Source organism: Anguilla anguilla, chromosome 5 (assembly GCF_013347855.1).
Source record: "Anguilla anguilla isolate fAngAng1 chromosome 5, fAngAng1.pri, whole genome shotgun sequence".
Taxonomy (NCBI): domain Eukaryota; kingdom Metazoa; phylum Chordata; class Actinopteri; order Anguilliformes; family Anguillidae; genus Anguilla; species Anguilla anguilla.
The window spans coordinates 40006951-40026703 of record NC_049205.1 but is presented as its reverse complement, the minus strand read 5'-3'; the positions used below and the strand labels follow the sequence as shown (position 1 = coordinate 40026703).

Here is a 19753-nt window from a genome sequence, read left to right as displayed (position 1 = left end):
AGAACGGTGAAAAGCATAAAAAAAGGACGAGGCGCAGGTATTGAACAACTGTTTATTCTTTGCGTTGAATAAAAACCCCAATCTGCTGAGGCGCGCTGAGGGTACACCATGCTGTTAAATTGCTTGAGTTTGGAACCAGAGATCAGGAATAAACAAAATGAAACCTTCACAGCGTATAGCATTTTGGCAGTATGTACAGTCTTGGTCTCTATTTAGCATGGGATATTTCAGTAACGTACAGTTATTGCAATAAATCCGGGAACATGTCGAAGTTGTTCAGCGTTCATTTTGTGGCTTTTCACACGGCACGACTATCATGCAGTGTATTGCGAGTTCGCTATAATGTACGGTCAAACAACTGTACATACCTAACTACTAGACATTTAATTAGCTGCCCTACATCATGTATCACCTCAGTCTGGTTTTCTTGTAGTGCCTTTAGAAAGTCTATGCAAGAATCGTTAACTAATTTTTCTTGGTTTAACATTTCTGGGGAGTAGCTAGCCACAATAATCCCTGCACCTCCCAAATTTGAGAACTAATAATGTGAAACATCCCCTTCCCCAGTCTGAAAACTAATGGAGTACCAAAGTTTAAGCATTGTTTTACCATGTGACCACCCACCCCTCCCACACCAAAAGGAAAAAAATTAACAAATTCCATTCAGACGGTTTTTTTAAGAAAAAATATGCCAAAGTTGTGCTGCTTGTTAGATTTCAAAACTCTCTGGTTTAAAGTTGTAGACCTATATTAGCTTATCAGGTCTGTGAACCTACAATTAAACTGAAATTTGCACTTGGAGCCAGGTGACTTGCAGAGAAATGCAATTCTGTAACAGTCACAGATTTGAAAAACAGGTCAAAAACAGAAAGTAAAGGAGAAAAAAATGTATCCACATTTTAAAGGATAAAATAATTATTGTACTTTTTTTGAGAGCGAGGCTATATCAGATTCCTGTCAACGGAAAACCCAGAGAACTTTCAGAGAAAAAAAAAAGTCTTCTAGCACCCAGTCACTTGGTAACACAATGACTAACTCGACACTGTCCCAAATCTTCAGAGGCAACAAAATCATATTAAAAACATCCAGTTACTTATGCATGCTTACCCATGAGCATGTAGCCATTAGATCCTTATTTTAGGAGAAAGTAAATTTCCGGTCACATGTCAGAGGCAACTTTGCACGTACAAGGCAGCAAATCAAGTGGCTTACATTTCTTAGCCTGCTATACAAAGTAATCCATTCACCTTACAGTCACCATTAACACTTGTTATATAGCATTTTTTTTTAGAAACCATACCAAAATTTGACATCTCTAATATTAATGTTAAAAATATGAAGTCTTACGCACCCAACGCAACGCTTAAAAGGTCAAGGTCCATTCACACAGGATATAGCGGGCATCACAAATCACCACGTAGTCGACACAAAACACAACCCACAGGTTATTTTTAAAGGGTTACCTGATGACATTGCTCTTTAAAAACCCAATTCTTCAAAGTGCAATTGAGTATTTTCTGAAAAAAATAATTCCTTAAGAGTAATTCAAGGCTTTCTGGATAAGTACTTTAAAAATGCTGGAAGGGAAACGCACATCCTTCGCAATATGGAGACCATCGCCATCAATGATCACAAACTTTTAAGGGAATACTCAAGTGCCCAGTGATGCAAACATTTCGCCATCTTAATCAGTAATCGTAAGAACAAAATTAACTTATTGTGAATATTGACATCTACACCAGGCGCAAGTTACTGGGTCTATACAACTGACAAAAATAAGCAGTTTACGGCATGGACACACTTCAACTCCCAGCATAACAATGTCAAAGTAAACTATTTAAGCTCGTCAAAACTCAATTGCAGCAATTCCATACTGACCTTCTGAAGTCACAAAACATGGGCAGTGTCGCATCTCTGGGGTAGAAATGAAAATGAACACATTCTTCTACCGTCACAGAAAATCACAGCCTTCAACCAACCCGAAGGCCAACAAATCTCATTCCAGTGGTTTGTAGGGAGCGGTGGCACCTGTTCGTATGTCCCGTGTGAATGGGTCTTAGTGGAGGTCTGAAGTGACTACAAAACATCGAAGTGGTATCAAGCCAGAAATGATATCAAGCCAGAAAAGAACGATATCAAGCCAGAAAAGAACGACAGCTGCTGAAGTCTAGCTCGCACCAATGGCTCCGTACTTCTTTGTGGAACCATACTGACTAGGTATGCTCAACTAGTATGCTGAAAAGTCTGTTCGCCGTGTGAGCCACACTGTGCCGATATACCCAAGAACATCAAAAATGCAAATTAAAACGAGTACTTCGGACAAGGACGACTCGGCAAAATACAGCAGGCAGTTGAGAAGTGGGATTAAACCGGCTATCGAGATACGTGAAGTAGAAAACAAGGTATAAAGCTGTAACTGTGACCCAAACTGGCTATGTACAAGATTTTGGTGCTTCTAAGGTACATTACAGGATATATCCAAAAAAATAAAGCTATATCAGTGACCAAAGTACTCATCACAGTATCAGCGGGCTTCTGCATACATCTTTACACTTAACAGAACATTATCAAATACAATTTTAGTAAGAAAAACTCAAATTGATGCAAAAATACTGAATAGTTCCACTGAAGTACTGTATTTTACATAATCTCTCGTCCTTCTGCCAATGTTTCCCACGTAGCGCTGAATAAGCCCCCCGCAGACTGCGTCATAAATGCGTGTAAATCTTTTTACACCCGCTGAACTCCAGCAGTCTCCACCCCCAGTGCTGGTGACGAATAAACAGCGAGTACTCTTCTTCGTTCTTTTTTTTTTTTTTTTTCTTTTTTGGCAAAAGTTGAGACCCCCCAAGCGAATTTCTGGACCGAGAGGAGCGAGGCTTCTTTTTGGATCCGCCTTCCTGTTGTACTACGCAGCCACTTTGTTGTCCTTCTGGAAGAAAGCACAAATGGGGTTGAACATGTATTCTCCGTGCTTAAGACCACAGCACAAAAATGTATCTTCACTAAGAATACAGACTTTGAACAGGCAGATAAATGCATACGTGATGCGACATTTATGCTATTAATCATACACTTTCTTACATTTATGGGCTCTCTATATTAAATGAACTCTAAGGCGGGATAAACCACTTATTCATACCGTCTCATCTTTACGACTTAAACACCTGTTAACTAAACGCATATCGCTGTACATGACACTCACACCTGGGTCAAATACATATTTGTTTTGGATTCAAATGCTTTTCTACGCTTTACTGATCTTGTCTGGTGCGTTGGAACCAATGAAATAACTCTCAAAAAAATGCAAACCCCGCCTTCTGGTCATATTGGCAGGCTCAATTACACCAGGCAAGACCAACAGAGCACAGAAAAGTATTTGAATCCAAAACACAATACGTATTTGACCCAGGTCTGATGATGCTGCGGTAAGCGACGATGCCTTGAGCTGACGGGTTCGCGAAAGCGGCGAGTCGTTACCCTGTATTCGAAATCCGAGAACTCCCTGCCGCCCCGGCTTCCTCTGTAGCCGCGGAAGCTTCCGGTGCCTCCGCGCGGGGGCCCGAAAGAGCCCCGGCTGGCCGAGCGGCCCCGGCCCCCGCGGTAGCCCATGCCCCCGCGCCCCCTGTAGCCGCCGCGGCCGCGCCCGTGGCGCACGGGGATGCCGAACGTCTCGGCGTTCATCCGCCGCTCCTCGGCCCAGGTCGGCCTTCGCTCCCTGCAACAGACGCAGGGGTGAGAATGGAAGTCAGTACCGTACCGACGCTACGCCAGAGACAGAAGAAGCTACGCTAACAGCCCTGAGGCAAAAGCTATACCGCTGCACAGACTGAAACTACGCCACAAAAAAATGCATAAATACATTTTTTTTTAGATAACAAAAGTTTTGTACTACACCAGAGCAGAATAGGGCTGCACAATATATCGTTTTGTTTATCATCACTGCCACGTGAATTTCCACGATAAACATTGCAAAGGGCTGTAGTATCAGAATTAATAATACAAGCCATGTCAACCTTACTCCACAACACGTGCTTGTTTCTCTGCAATTCCATCAGCAAAGCCTAACTGATATTTTGTTGCACGACACTTTTGACAAATGATGACATGAAAGTGTTTCAACTGAAAGTGTCACATGACTTTGTCGGACATTTCTAGAATTTTATGTGGTGGACACAGTCAGAGGCAAGTCTGAAATTAGTTTTCATTGAAATTGTTTTTTTTACTTGTCTCTGGAACTGATCATTGGAATAAATCAAAATACATTTTTTTAAATAGTAAGAAAGCCATTATGTGTACAATTTAAGGATGGATGCAGTTCATTTATTCATCGCATCGGCTGGCCAACATCCTAAAATATTTGAAATCCATGTCTTCATCCAGCATCTGCTTAACTACAACATTCTCCCTGTTTTTCCCTCACTTGGTTTATGGGACAGACCACTTAGTTTATTCTGTTCACAATTTATGTATATTTCTTCCCCCCCCCCCCTGGATTTATTCCGCCTCTATAATCTCAATTTTGAAACAGGAGGACATAGTTCCAATAACTACAGGGAAATTATGAATAAAATCTGCAATGTTTAACAGAAAATCAATGGATCCACAATGAAAGTCCCTGAAAATCCAGAATTTCTGAATTTCCATAAATCACACTAATTCCATTTATTGTACATGCTCAGGGAAAAACCTCAAGCAATTATGAAGAAAAAATGAAATTACCTTGGGAATGCTGAAATTCCAGACTTTTCTGCTGCTTTCCTAAAAAAAGTAATATTCATAGTTAATCAACAGAAAAGAATCAGGCATTGCAATTCACTGGGGCCAGATATTTTACAACTTCAGGTAAACAATGAACGCATACAGAAACGGTTCTTAACCGAGAGTAACTTGATCTCATGCAACGGAGGTTGCTGTCCCAATGGAGACTGCTGTAAATGACGCTGTTGAGCTGCAGCAGAAAATGGCGTCAGAAGTCGCCACAATTGACCGTTGAAATCCTCAAGTTGATACCAGTACAGACAGTCATACTCAAAAACCGGGTTCCTTATCATTTGTAACGTTAATGTAGTGAATTTTGGCAAACGTAACACTCTGAAACTTCCCAACGTAGAAACTTTTAAGTACCTGGTGTCGTCACAGGAGATGTTGTCGAAGAAAGACTTGGACTTGTCGTAATAGCAGTTGGGGCCGAGGGGGTCCTCTTCGTCGGCATTCCCCTCGCTGTTCTGCGTCTCCACTCCGGAGTCGCCCTTGTCCTCGCCGTTCACGGCCTTCTCCACCTTCTCGGGCTTCTCGTCTGTGTTCATTACAGGAAGGTCATTTATTACGTGAGCAGGCATCACTCCACACATCCCGCTAGCCTGCTGTAAAAGCTGCACACTGTTGCTCTGGAACACCCAGATTTCACCATTAAGCTGACTTGATACAGCGGCAACCAGGCACATGAAAACAGACCTGCTGAATCAGCGCGTCACACTGAAAAAATGCTTCACGGTTTCAGACAAACCTTTTAGCTTGAGTTTGCTCTGGAACTCCCTGTCAATCTCCTCCTTGTTGAACTGGGCGTTGGCGCTCTCGAAGTCGAAGTCCTTCTCGAACTTCACGGGCCCGTCTCTCCGCACGGCGAAGCGGCCCCTGCCACGGTGACCGCCGTGACCGCTTCCGCCATGACCACCACCGCCGCCGCCGCCACTTCCTCCGCCACCACCACCACCACCACCTCCTCCGCCTCCTCCTCCACCACCACCTCCTCCACCACCTCCACGGCCCCGACGGACAGGCGGTGCCCCTCCTGGAGGAAACATGATAGTGCAGGTTCAGCAGTCAGGTCCCTGCTACACTTTAGGCCCTGCACTCTATAGCCCTTCCGCACCAACTCTTCCGTTAGCAAGTCTATGCTCATATAAAGGTCAGGGTTGGGGAAAACCCCCACAATGCCCTGGGCAGACAAGCCCTGCAGACAAAGAGAAGCCTGTTATATTACTGTTGAACAAGCGTATATTCACAAGCCCTGCTCACCTGAGATTACAGTGAGACGGCAGAAGGAGATATGTAACAATATGAATTACACCTTTTTCTATGGATGGGATTTTAAAACTTTCAAACTTTAATGAAACAAAAGAATGACTCACTTCAAGTGAAATCAGTTTAACACCAATTACTTGTGATAGGAAACAATGCAACGCCTCTAAACCATGGCACCTTAAGCTACCAGAGTCAACTTAGAACTTACAATAAATAGTTACAGTAGGTTATTAGACATCAGCGCACTTATACAATTCAAAATGACCACAAGGGCTCTGGCTGCTATTCTTCCATTAGCATAACATATACACTGAAATCAATCAGCAGGAACAGTTAAAACCAATAAAATTCACAAAAACAAAATACAATAGAACAACACTCTTACCCGATTGCCGTTTAGACGGATCACCCCTTCCTGGTTCAGAATCTTGTCTCTGGGTTTTTGGGGGTTCAGTTCCTGTCAAGTTATAATGTTTAATGTTTACTAAATGCCCTGTGGGATTAACAAAAAACAGTGTCAATGCATACATGTGGGAAGAGAGCAGAATAAATGCAGCAGCAATTCATTTACCGGAGATTAAATGCAAATGTAGGGTAATATTTAAAGAAGGCCACTTCGAACATTCATTTCTATGTGCATCTCGACAAGTCATTGAAAAGGAATGGTTGTCTCACCTCTCCGCTGCTCTGGACCGTCCAGGGGCTTCTGGCTGCTGGTTGGGGCGGGTCTGGCTGGGGCGGGGCTCCTCCGTCCCACGGCCACGGGAGGGGAGGGGGCCGTCTGTGCTGCCTGCTCCAGGGTGGGGCTCTTAATCAGAGGGTCCAGTTGGGGGCTTGTGCGACCTGGAGGACACAATAAGAGTTTGAAAAATGGGTCAATTATACTGTCCTCAGTCAGTATAAGAACTCTCCGCGGCTCAACACAACACATAAACCTGAGACTGGCTTAAAGGAAGACTGAAGCAACACACAACAGCTAATGGCTCTCACTACACAATCACCACTTAAAATCCCATAATGAAATCAGCTTGTTATTGCTACCACAAACCCCTTTCCCTGCCCATCTGCAATGTTAAAGATAAGAAATGACCTTAGGAATTTCACGCTTTTCCTTTTTAAACATGGTGCCATGCCTCATTTGGCTGCATATGTCCAATTATACAGTCTAAGAAAAGGAGAACAAGCTCAGATGCCTCATTTGAAGGCACATTACATTAATACAAATTAAATCACATACTGGAATAGGGACACCTGATGAACAGGGAAGCAATAAAAGCTTAAAAAGCAAAAGCCGCAAAGCATACAGACTACACTAATTCCCTTAAATAAAGAATGATGGCTCTGGGGGGTATTCAGAACAGGTTTTTTTGTGCTTCTATATTGTATGTATTTAGCCTGGACACTGATATCAAACTTTTCATACACAGAAGTCTATTTGTATTTTCCTCCCTCACAGACCCGTTACCTTCAATTACGCGTGTATTCACTGAGTCAGGGGTAAAAGCTGAGCCAATAGTACTGCTCTGGGACAGGGGTGCAGCTACGCTCGTGTCGCTACCAACGGCGGGCTCTGAGCTTCCTGGATGGAGAGGAACAGCAGGTTCAGAGGTGCGGGCATGGAGACTGGTTGATCCGTGCAATGCAGTTTCAGCCACTCCGGGTTTTCGTGGTCGGGACACCGAAGGGAAGACGTCCAATCAGTGGCCTATGTTCAGCATATCACCCGGTTCCTATGAAAACCTACAGGCTCAAGCTGCCATGCACTCGAGGAGTTGCCATGGAGTTATTCCCATCTCTACACCCATTCTTTTCGAGTTGGGCTCAGTGTACAACTGAACGCAGAAATGCTACTGCTTTAAATTTCCTTACACCTTCAGGACTCCAGTACAGTCATGAGATGCCACTGTGATTGTGCAGAGGAAGCAATTGTGTATATGACATGTATGACAAAACCGGATATAGACTGCATGGCCAAAAGTATGTGGACACCAAAACACCACACCCATGTGTGCTTGTTTAACAGCTCATTCTAAAACCATGGGCATTAATATGGAGTTGGTCGCCTCTTTGTTGCTGTAACAGCCTCCACTCTTCTGGGAAGGCTTTCCACTAGATTTTGGAACATGACTGCAGGGATTTGCTTCCACTCCCTTCACTGGAACTAAGGGGCTTAAGCCAAACCATGAAAAACAGCTCCAGACCCTCATTCCTCCTCCAACAAACATCAAGTAGGTAGTGGGCGGGTGTGCATTTTGGTATTCGCCAAACGCAGACTGCCAGATCGTGAAGCATTATCCACCACTTCAGAGAATGCGCTTCCACTGCTCTGGAGTCCAATGACGATGTGCTTTACACAACTCCAGCTGACCCTTGGCGATCTTTGGCTTGTGTGCAGCTGCTTGGCCATGGAAATCCATTTCATGAAGCTCCCAGCCAACAGTTCTTGAGCTCACGTTGCTTCCAGAGGCAGTCTGAAACTCGGTAGTGAGATTTGCACCCAAGGACAGACTATTTTTATGCGATACGCGCATCAGCATTTGGCAGTCCCATTCTGTGAGCTTGAGTGGCTTACTGCTTTGTGGATGAGCTGTTGTTGCTCCTAGACATTTCCACTTCACAATAACGGCACTTTCAGTTGACTGGGCAGCTCTAGCAGGGCAGAAATTTGACTAACTGGCATCCTATGAAAATGCTGCATTGAAAGTCACTGAGCTGTTCAGTACACCCAATTCAACTGCCAATGTTTGTCAATGGAGATTGCACGGCTGTTTGCTTGATTGAATACATCTGTTAGCAATGAACCCACCCAGCTGAAGTAGCTGAACCCACCAATCAGGAGTCTCTACATACTTTTGGCCACAAAAGTGTATCTCTAGTATTCAATAAATTCCATGCAGCTTTACTGAATTTTTATATTTATACGAAGCAGTCCTTAAATCCAATAAGTGAATTTCATATAGAACTAATATTACCATTTAACTAACCCTTTCTGTACCAGATTAACCAAATGCACATAATCTACCTCATTTTGATACCTTCCCAACAAGATAAATTGCACTGAGCATATTAGATTGCTGTCAAAAAAATCAATTGAGCTGATGCGATAGTGGTTGTAGATGGAACTTCACTCTGTGTAAGCCATCACCCAGTGAGGTGGCACCTACCTGCACCGACGGCCCCAAACTGCTGAGCCACCAGGGGGCCTGGGCTGAACTGGCTGTAGGGAGGCACGGGAGCCCGGCTGAAAGGCCCATAGGAGCCCACGGACTGGAATGTCGTCGCAGGAGCGGTGGACCCAAGAGATGACTAGAAAGATGGGGGGAAAAAACTATCCTTAACACAAAGAGAACGCAGATTTCGGGCAGGACGAAACAAGCTGGCCTGAAACCAACATATACTGCTGAGAAAAATCACTTTGTTTCTCTGTGGCTTCAAGTCTAACCGCGCTGGTGCCTGCCTTAAACAAATGCACTTCAAGAGAAATTGCACTCTCTGTTTTAGCCTGGTTCCGCTTACTGCACAATTTTGAAATATGCTTCTTGGAGTGGGTGGAGAAGGTGTGACCCTCTCATTTGCATAAAGTATTCTCTATGCTAATGAATTTGTCCAGCCCAGCTCTGGAACTTGGATCAAACGGTCAAACTTGGCGATGCAGATCAAATACGCATCAGGATTCAGCTATTACATGGCCTATTTCACACCACAAATGTTTTCAGAAGCACATTTTAGTGGACTGTTTAGGCGGAATATGAGTGTTTATGAATAGGCCATGTTGTATCGATTTGAAAACATTGGGCCAAAACCGACCTAGCGAATCAGGTGACAGCAGGGTTCTGTTGTATTAAAAAGTGTAACAAGTGGACAAATCTGTGGGCAGAAACAATTTTCCGGGTGGATATCTTGATTGACATTTAAAGTGTAGTAGAACCTCCAAAGAGGTTCAAATGTTAGATGGCAGCAAAAGGACTTTTCTACCAGTTATTTCTGCCAAATGCTACCATTTCAGAAATGTTGAAATAATGGCATGGATGTAAATTTTTCACTATAAGCAGGCATACAAACACACTTACAGCTGAAAAAAAAACATGATCAAGAGTGCAATTACTCCAAGTCAGCATTAACAGGTTGCTTGCTTGTGTATTCTGATTTTAAAGAAACCCACAAGCCAGTCAATACACAGTTGTACAAGAGCTAGTCCATGTGGCATCAGTGCCAGCATTAGCTGTACACTTTACGAATATATTATTTACACAGTCAGTGTCTAAAAACAGACGGGCAGATTTGCAGTATAATCTCTTTCTCTGCATGTGAATTCTCCAAATGGATGTGGCTTGAACTTAAGCTGATGGCCAGCAGTGTCTGTGGAGCAAAGAGGGTCACTTTAACTCAGTTCATGTTAGCAGTTGAATGTCACGATCAGACCAGGAACTGTTGAGCCAGAAGGAACTTTTTAGTGTCGTTCCTGTAGCAATTTTCAGTAGTTTCAGGCATTTGATACACACTTCAGATAAGACTAATGCCAAAACGCAAAAATCGGTAACACTAGACAAGGGCAATCCAGAAAACACTTCAAATCCAACTGGGCTGGATGATGAAAACCAAACCCAGTATTGTCACAAACTTGCAGCAACAACAATGCAATGAAAATGATTTGGAGATATTTTCAACACTAAGTTTACAGTAACCAGATGTGGTTTCTCCACCCACATCATGCTATTCGGACAAGATATTAATATTTTGTGGACGACTCACGGACAGTTTGCATCACCACCGAGTCACTGTAACTCACGCGCTTAGTGAATGACTGAACTTCCTGTCCCTACAGCGCAGTCTCTGGCTCCAATTTGTGCAACATGGCAGCGCCCATGAGCTGTAATTCTTGAGTTTCAAAACACTTTTCATCAAGCTCATGGAGAGTCAATGGGGGACGTCACAGTGACTTGGTCCATATATTCCTACAGGCTATGGTTTGAACAGGCAAGTCTGATAACCAAGCAGAGATATGTTTTTGTTGGCATCTAAATCTTTTTTTATCGTCTTCTCTTTGTAGATAGGTAGCAAGCTAGCACCTGTGTCCTGACCTAGGCTCTATTTAGTACATGCTTCATAATGGCATATTACTAGTTTGCATGCCAGCCTAAATGTCAACTGGAAGCTACCAGCAAGAAATCATTAGCAGGCCAGTTTAAAAAAAAAAAAAAAAAAAAAAAAAAAAGTTATGGATTTTGTAACATCAGCTGCCGATGCTATTTGTGCTACTGCTCCCTTTGGAATGACCAGTAACTCAGGTAATATTCTCTCACGAGCTAGCTTGTTTTCATTATAATCTGAATAATTGGCAAATGTCAGCAAATTTACCTCTCCTTAGTTTATGTCCAGTTCAGCATGAACTTGGCATATAACTTTTGCAGACACTTCTCCGTTACTATAGGAAACTTGTCATACTCCATCCTTTTTTCATTGTACATGCTTCCTCGGGGTCATATCATTCAAAACCACAACATTTCCTTTCATTGTTATTCTGATGATATGCAGCAGTATCTCCTGCTAAAACCCTGTGACCCCAACTGAGTTGCCTCTCTGATTAGCCACCACCAAGACATACATTTCTGGATGTCCCAAAAATATTTTGCAACTGAACAAATCCAAATCTGAGATATACTTACTTGGCCCACTCAATTCCAGAAATACAATTCACAACCACCTGGGCAGCCTATCTAACTGTGGAACCTCAACAGCCAGAAACATAGGGAGTGGATTTTTGACTGTGATCTATCTTTCAAGCAACAATAGAATAGTGTAGTGCTTTCTTCCAGTTAAGAACTATTTGCACAATTAAGTTATTTTTGTCCCATTCTGATATGAAGACGTTCATCCCTTTGTTTCTTCTTGCTTGGACTCCTGTAACTCGCTCTACTACTGCCCCAGTCAAACTTTTCTGTCTCGTTTCCAGCCTGTTCAGAATTTCCGTGCTTTTCAGGAATCGTGAACTAATTGTGAACTCTAACTTTCACTTAGTTTGTCCAGAACATCTATTAAATCACCCAAGGTCAGCTTCTTGATTCTGTTTAAGATAATTCCCTTCAGCTGTCAACTGTTGATTCCATTTAACAATTCTTTCTAAAGAACCAATGAACACTAGTTTCTTTAGGCTTCATCTGCATGTCTTGACATTGAATCCTACGCTTAAAATTGTCTTAAAACTTTGCACAGAGCTTGTATATCAATTATATTATATTACAGTTACTGTGCAAACTAAAAATGCATTGTAAAGCCACAAAGACAAGCCCCATTACTGCAATGTATGGAACTCAACTGGTGTTGCAAGCGTTATAGAAAAGATGGGCGATGAGATCCTTTACCTGGACAATGGCGGGGTCTTGGGGGAGGGAGCATGTGGGTTTTGGAGGCTCACAAACCGTGAGGTCTTTGATATCGCTCCCTCTGAAGATGATGTACTCAAAAACCTCGTCGCGGGGTGGGATGGGCCTGTCGGTGGGCCGATCCTCCGTACCAAAAGAACGCACTAATGGGAGAGAAAAAAAAAAAACACACACACACAATATTAACTTATTCAGGACCGCATCACCAAATTAAATTCACTTTCTGCTGCTGTGGATTGGACAGTTTCACATACAATCGACAAGCAGACTTAAAACTCATAACAAGGACACAAATCAGCAAAACTAGTTACACCCTGTTTAAATGTGAATCTAACTAGTTATACCCATTTTTAATTCCAATATAACTTTAGGCCCAGTGCTTTAAATGTGAATATCGTACTGATACAATATTTGCTTGCTAGCTAGTCTTCGGAGGATGCAAATGTAAATGACAACGACAGCTAGCAGCTGGAGCCAGTGGCTCCATCAGGGTTTCAGTATGGTGACAAATGTGTTTGCTTGTCAGGTAGGTTAGAAGTGTTGCTTATTGTGTCGCTTGTTTGGAATCAATTGTGACACTTCACTGCACTTCACTTTAAGTGTTTGATTAAAACTACTCATTTGAAGACTCATATCATGTCTATAGCAATCGCAAGTACAGATGTTTTAAGTGACAGTTAGAGATGCCAATGCTGAAAAAGCAGTGGAGTTCAAATAAGCCATGGCGTGCTTACCTGACCTATGTCATGAAAGTGCTTGCCAACACAAACTTTTCAAAAGGTACTGCGCCATATGTGGCTTCCTTTCAGATATGTGCTCATCACTGGTAGATCAGTGGGCAGTGTTGCTAAGGATTCAAACATTCTCTCACACAGTCTACTAGTCATATATTATCATCAGAATAGTGCTGTACATACTGAGTGTGTTGTCACTTGTATTTACTTCTCATGTAGTTTCTCCTGGTGACCTCAGCATGAACTCTATCACTAATAAGAGGATATATCACTTTCAAACCTAGACAAACTTTTGTGTCAAACACCTACAGTGAATTCCTCAGTTTTATCATAACAATCTGTACACTAGGTTCATACAGGTTTCTAATGTGTGTATCATAAATATAATACATTTCTGCACTGTGCCCATATCACCATTATAAACATTTACAAAAACCTTTTGTGTATCAATTTGTTTTCCTGACTCTAGTACAATTGATGACATATATTCTCACTAGGCTGGGAATGTTGCAAGATGTGTCTGGCACCATTACTCGAATAAATTAGCCATAATGCATTTTTATAGAAGTGGAAATGTCAGATTGGCTGACTATACTGATTAAAGTTTATAATCTAAAGTTTATAACTATGTTTGAACACAAAGTCCGTTTCACTCCAACAGAAAAAAACAATTACTTGAGAAACTAGAAAGCCAAGGAGTGCCAGTCTTTTTTCAATCAAGGCAGATTACATGTTCATCACGTTGTAACTGAACTAAAGCGATGTCCACCCCTGGTCCCAGATAGCTATAATGCACCGTTTTACCACATCAGCTTCAAATACACAATTTCACAATATATCGAGAAGCTGACATGAACGTTCATATAAATGGGCTGGATACGAAACCTTCAACATTCCAGCATGCTTAATTTTAATAACAGTTAGTCATGTTCGGTAGGTAAATGTACATTCAATGATAAATATACAAGTACACAAATTATAGCCTACATGCAAATATTTATACAAATATATGGTTCCCCATGGAAATGGATTCTCTGGATGGTCTCGGTACAACGTGCAATATATTCCTGGTAGTCATAGAATCCTTAATAACGTGGAAACTGATGGGTTTGATAATGATGTATAACGTCTCCAAGATCACTTTTAACTGCCTAACCGTACTTATCACACTGAGTAACATAAGACAGCAAGCAAGTTTAGCAATGTCTACTTTTTATGTATAATGTAGTTAGCTTTTCAGCTACGGTTATTGACTAGTTGAGCTTCAGGATACAGGATTAGCTCCCATGATGAAAAAAGCAAGTTTAAACCATATTTCTTCGAGAATGGCTCCATCACAGAGTTAGTCACGTTAATTGAGGACAACCCTTTGTTCAACGCACCACGCCTGCACTTCGAGAGAAGTTTGGTTCATTTGTAACTTAGCCAGCCTACCGTTATGCCGCTTACATTTCACATAGTTTAACATTCATAACCAGTCAGCTAACTTTGATCAGTTTAAATAAATTAGCTAGCAGTCCACAGCAATGCCACTGTAAGCAGTAAAACACATGGGTCTCCGTGGGTTATGGTTAGGGTTATTAGCACGAAAAAGAAGCGAATTAATGACCTTTCCGTGTACCTTGGTTAACAAACATGCACGTTTGTAACCATGTTAAAGCCGTAATAATGGCACTGACTCCGGCTGCTAGCCATCTTTGTCTTTTGCATTCGAGGGACGACGTGGCTCAAAGCCCATCGCATGGCTTCGCTTCCTTAAAAGACTAAGTTATCTAATGTTCTGTTAGCTAGTATGTAAATATTGTATCGGTAACGTTACTGTATTCGTAATCAAAAAAACTGGCGCTAGAGCTAGCCACATCGGAATTCTAGTGTTAGTCAGATAACGGAAGCAAAGTAAATAAGGCATTTCGTCTAACTTAAATGTTTTCACCATTTTGACAGCGAACATATTTGCAATTAACCAAATCAGACAGTCAACGATGTTAGCAAACTGTGCGGATATCGATGAATACGTTCAAAAAGTCTCAATTTATTGTTTGACTACCATCATCAACATATAATATAAATTATCTAGACTACAGACCAGGTAGCTCACGTTAACTGGTTGATGCGAATAGTCAGTCACCATGATTACAATAATGTAGCACATTCAAATAATCTAGCAAATTAATTTTAGTGTGGACGAAAAGCTAGTTACAGACATAAATGAAACGTTACCTAGCTAGCACTATACCGACGTTACTGAATTGAAATTGAAATCACTCGTTAGCCAGCAAGCTAATGTGAACTCGAACTCATAACAACGTAGTTAGTCTAGACAATCGATAACGTTCGCTACCTAAGGTTGGGGATAGTCGTGACTCATCACAACTATAGCTGGCTAGCTAGTCACCACCATCTAAATACAACTAAATTAATCTTCTGCTGAACGGTTAGCTAACGAACTTTCGAAACCGCTACCCCATACTAGTTCGCTACCTTGGCTAGAGCTACTTGCTTAAACCAGTTCTTTAGCAACCTAGCATTCTATCCGTTAGTTAGCTTCCAGGTAGCCAACGTTACCTAACCAAATGCAGAACTGTAGGACCAAGCACTATGATTTATGTGCCAACTAGGGCATGCATTACCACAGCCATCTACTTTCTGTATTTATCCTCTTTATAACTTAATGCTAGCTACCTTTTGCGAGTGCCACCGTCGAATTTTCTGTGTCGATAGTGTACAAAATCCCTTCATAGCGAATCTCGGCCTTCGAAATGAGGCTGATTTTGCTGCCGATGTAAGGGGTCCCCCCGCTCATGATGTCTCCGGTTTATGTGGGACTCCTGTGATGGCGAATTGAGATTAATTTAAATGGTCTTTGTCCTCGGGTGATTACTTCCAATGGTCTCTCCTCAGTCTTTCTTCCTTTATCTGTCTTTCTTTCGTCCTTCCTTCCTTTCTTTCTTTCTCTCTGTGGTGATGCTACAACATGGCTGCCCTCATTTTGCTTCGCACTAGTTCTACAAGCCGCAAGCGGTGATGGGAAGCAACCCAAATTAAAAAAAATAAAATCTCGCGCGTTTTTCTCAGACGTGGAAGTGGGGCGGGTGGTCCTGCTACAGGAGTAAGAAAAAATAGTTACATGCAAAAAAAAAAAGGATATACTTGAAATGTCTTAAGATTATATATTTGAACTATTTAGTGAGCTTCATAAGCAAAATAAAGGTGTTTCATAAAACATCTTAATCATCGTAGTTCATTTGTCACATTTTAAATGGATGAGATAAAAAATGCCCTTTGTTCAATATTAATTATAGAATCAAACAGTACGGAAATAAGCAACACAAGAAAGTTAATGTCATATGTGGCGAATTGCTCACACAATTACACGTGTGCATACACTGAAAAGTATGTATATGGAAATGTGCTTTGCTTTTCTGAACACATTGAAGTTGTATTGTAAAATGTATGATGAAAAACACGTTTTCAACGTCAAAAATGCCAAGTTACTCACACATACAAAGCACTGTCTATAAGTCATTCAATCAAATCTAGGCCCGCCATTAAAAGTATTGATATCAAATTTGCGCCAAGTTACATGAAACAATATCGTCTATTTTAGGACAGACAAATTAAATAAGCTGTATTCCAAAGCAATGCTACTCAATGTTTCCTAAATTCTTTTAAGTAACTTGGCCCTGTGTTTTTAAAAATCTTACCATCTGTTTCATGTAACTTGGTGAAATTTTGATATCAATACTTTGAGCTGCTAGTGAAGGAGAATAGTGAAGTTTGACTGTTTTAAATGAGTGCACTTCTATCATTTTGTGTGTGCATCCAATGTTTTTATTGGCTGGTGTACCTTAAATGTCCAATGGGGAGACATATTTATTTGTGGGCTTGGAGCATTTGTGATGATGTAATCAGGAAGGAAAAACAAGGAGAAAGGCAAAATCCCCTTTGTTTGGGGCTTTATTGTGTGGACGTGTGTGGAAGTTGTCTGTGAATTATGTCTGTTGAAATGAGGTCAGAAGGTACAGAAAGTAATGTTTTTAAGGGCTGAGAGTCTGTGGTCATTCCGGTTATTTCTGTCGGGAACCCTGAAAAGTGCCAAACTCTCTGTGCTGTATAGGTATGGGACATGCTGCCCTGCCAAGGCGTAACTTGGCTGGATGGCATACTTGCCAAACTGGTCACGATAATCTAATAGTGTTTATTACAATTTACTGGTTATAACTGAGTTAAAAACTTGAAATAAATGTTGAGAAGACAATCAATTCTTCTGGGGAATATAATCACAATTTGAATCTAGTTCCAGGACCTTTAATGATGACCATTTACAATATATGGCAAAATATAAGAAACATTTGCTTGAATAATGGTTTTTAGAGCTAATTTTTGGTTTTCAAAATGACCTAACTATCATGTGGGAAGGTGTAACATTTAGTACCGTGCCAATTTTAATTTTGTAAAGACTAAATCAAGTTCTCTCAGGAGCCAGCATTTTCCCAAACCTAAGAAGTACTATTTTTTTATCTATTGATAATCCAAGACAGCGATATTAAACATCTAATGTGATTATCTCATAAACTTAATGGCATGAGTATTTTCTTGTATTTATCAGTATAAAAATAATTATATCAGAGTACCTTATTGTAAAAAAGCATACAAATGCTTAACAGTGTAAATTATGATAATGTAGCCAACATTGTGAAACATACAGATGTTTCCAGTTGTGAGAAATACAACAACAAACACAAACAAATCTATCTTCCAGCATGGTATTACATTTTTTACATTTTACAGGCATTTAGCAGACGCTCTTATCCAGAGAAATTTACACAACTTTTACATAGCATATTGCTACATTGTATCCATTTATACAGCTGGATATATACTGAAGCAATTTCGGTTAAGTACCTTGCTCAAGGGTACAATGGCAGTGTCCTACCCGGGAATCGAACCTGCGACCTTTCGGTTACAAGCCCAGTTCCTTACCCACTGTGCTACACTCCGTCCACTGTGGTACTGTATCAAAGTAGCTTCTGTCATGGATTATAAATACTCTTAGGGTGATACGGGGTGATGCTGTTTGGAGCTTTGTAGAAGGTCCACCCTACCTTGCAAAGAGGCACCATCTTGTCTATATTGTAATTTGGCTGCATTGTGCAGTAGGAGACCTGGGCTGTGTTCAATTGTAAATGGTTTTATGAATGTAAAGAGTGCTGTACTGAATGTCCAGTTGCTGTAATTATGGCTGATTATATTTATAACTGCCCTATATAAAGTGCGACACCATTTATTAAATACCTCACTGCACACCAGCCAGACTGGAGAAAATTTTGTAAACCATTGTAAACCATTTTCGGTGAATGCGGCATTCAAGGCAAACCATCGTAAAATGTAGCATCTTCGTTTTCAAGTTTTAAAAATTAGCATCTCGAACACACTCCCAAATTCAGTATCAAGTTCCACATCTGTCAATTAAACTCTTCACTTCCTTTAAAAACCCTCATGTGCCACATTATTGTCAGTAGTTTGATATACCCACATGTGGAGGAATGTGAGGACATGCTTATTCAAATGGGAGGGTTGGTTGAGTGATGTCACTTTGTAGCACAACATTCCATCCTGACAAGATGCCCTGTGTTGGCCAGCGGGAGAGCAGAATCTGGTTCCCATGTCTGTCAAGTAAGCGCTTTGGCTTGTCAAAAACACCCCTGATCACCCAATCAAATATTTACATTGTACTGCTATTATTATATATATAACTTTAAACAAATCATGATCCTATAAAAATGATTACATTTTTAATATTTTCAATAGATGTCTAGATGTAGGAAACTTTTGTAAAATGTTATCTTCTCTATTATTATTTTGATGCATATGAATGCATTTGGACGGATAGATTCAGAGCAATGAGCTTCTTATGAATTCATTTGGGGTTGGTCTAGCAGTCATTAAACATGACCAGTTTTGTTTCTGATATGAATGATAAATAAATAGCTTAATAAAAGCTTTTTATAGGTAAAACCCCACTAAAGACAGGAATATGAAATCCGTAGTCTTTTACTTATAACGTGGAGTGTACTCATATATTTTATACAGAGATGCCTCTCTAAATATAATATTAAATAATGTAGCGAAATATTGAATATTAGCTAACTCCCATAATATGTTAAATGAAACTAGACATTTCCTCCCGGAAAACTCAGCAAAATAACTAGCAGATTATGTGGACATGTGTGGCCTTGTTGTCTATACGCATATTTGTGATTTTAAAATACACTGTTTATTATGGGTTCTCTCCCTACGGCTTTGTGGAAACGCATCACCGTAACTAACTGAATAGCTCGCTAGCTAAGCAACAAAAACGTCCTGTACAATACGAAATATTTTCACGATCACTGAAAGGCATTAATATTGAATTGAAAAAATCTGACATGTTTAGGGGGACAGAACCTATACTACAACGCTACAATGGCGAGATTTTCTTTGTTAACCAGCCTCCATTTCCAAGCCTTCCTCCTCTCTGTTTCCCTAGGAGATAAATAAAAAAGAGATAAACCGTGGGGGTCTGACGTAACAACGATTCCCACAATGCCCAGTAACACGCATGCGCAC

At 41.0% G+C, this 19753-nt stretch overlaps 1 protein-coding gene across 4 annotated transcripts; it reads right to left on the bottom strand.

Annotated features, from left to right (window-relative positions):
* Positions 1–38: 38 nt before the first annotated feature.
* LOC118228305 (protein LSM14 homolog A-like) lies at positions 39–16176 on the bottom strand. Of its 4 annotated transcripts, none has more exons than XM_035419743.1 (11): positions 15827–16176; positions 12390–12553; positions 9192–9333; positions 7493–7606; positions 6703–6870; positions 6413–6520; positions 5510–5794; positions 5128–5299; positions 4723–4761; positions 3481–3718; positions 39–2932 (listed from the first exon to the last, which is right to left on the bottom strand). In XM_035419743.1, exons 1-11 carry the CDS (start codon positions 15945–15947, stop codon positions 2909–2911), a joined length of 1575 nt encoding a protein of 524 aa, XP_035275634.1. In that variant the 5' UTR covers positions 15948–16176; the 3' UTR covers positions 39–2908. The 4 variants fall into 4 exon arrangements, with proteins under 4 accessions (XP_035275634.1, XP_035275635.1, XP_035275636.1 ...); XM_035419744.1 differs by having other exon boundaries at positions 39–2929; XM_035419745.1 differs by having other exon boundaries at positions 6413–6484.
* Between the last annotated feature and the right edge of the window lie 3577 nt (positions 16177–19753).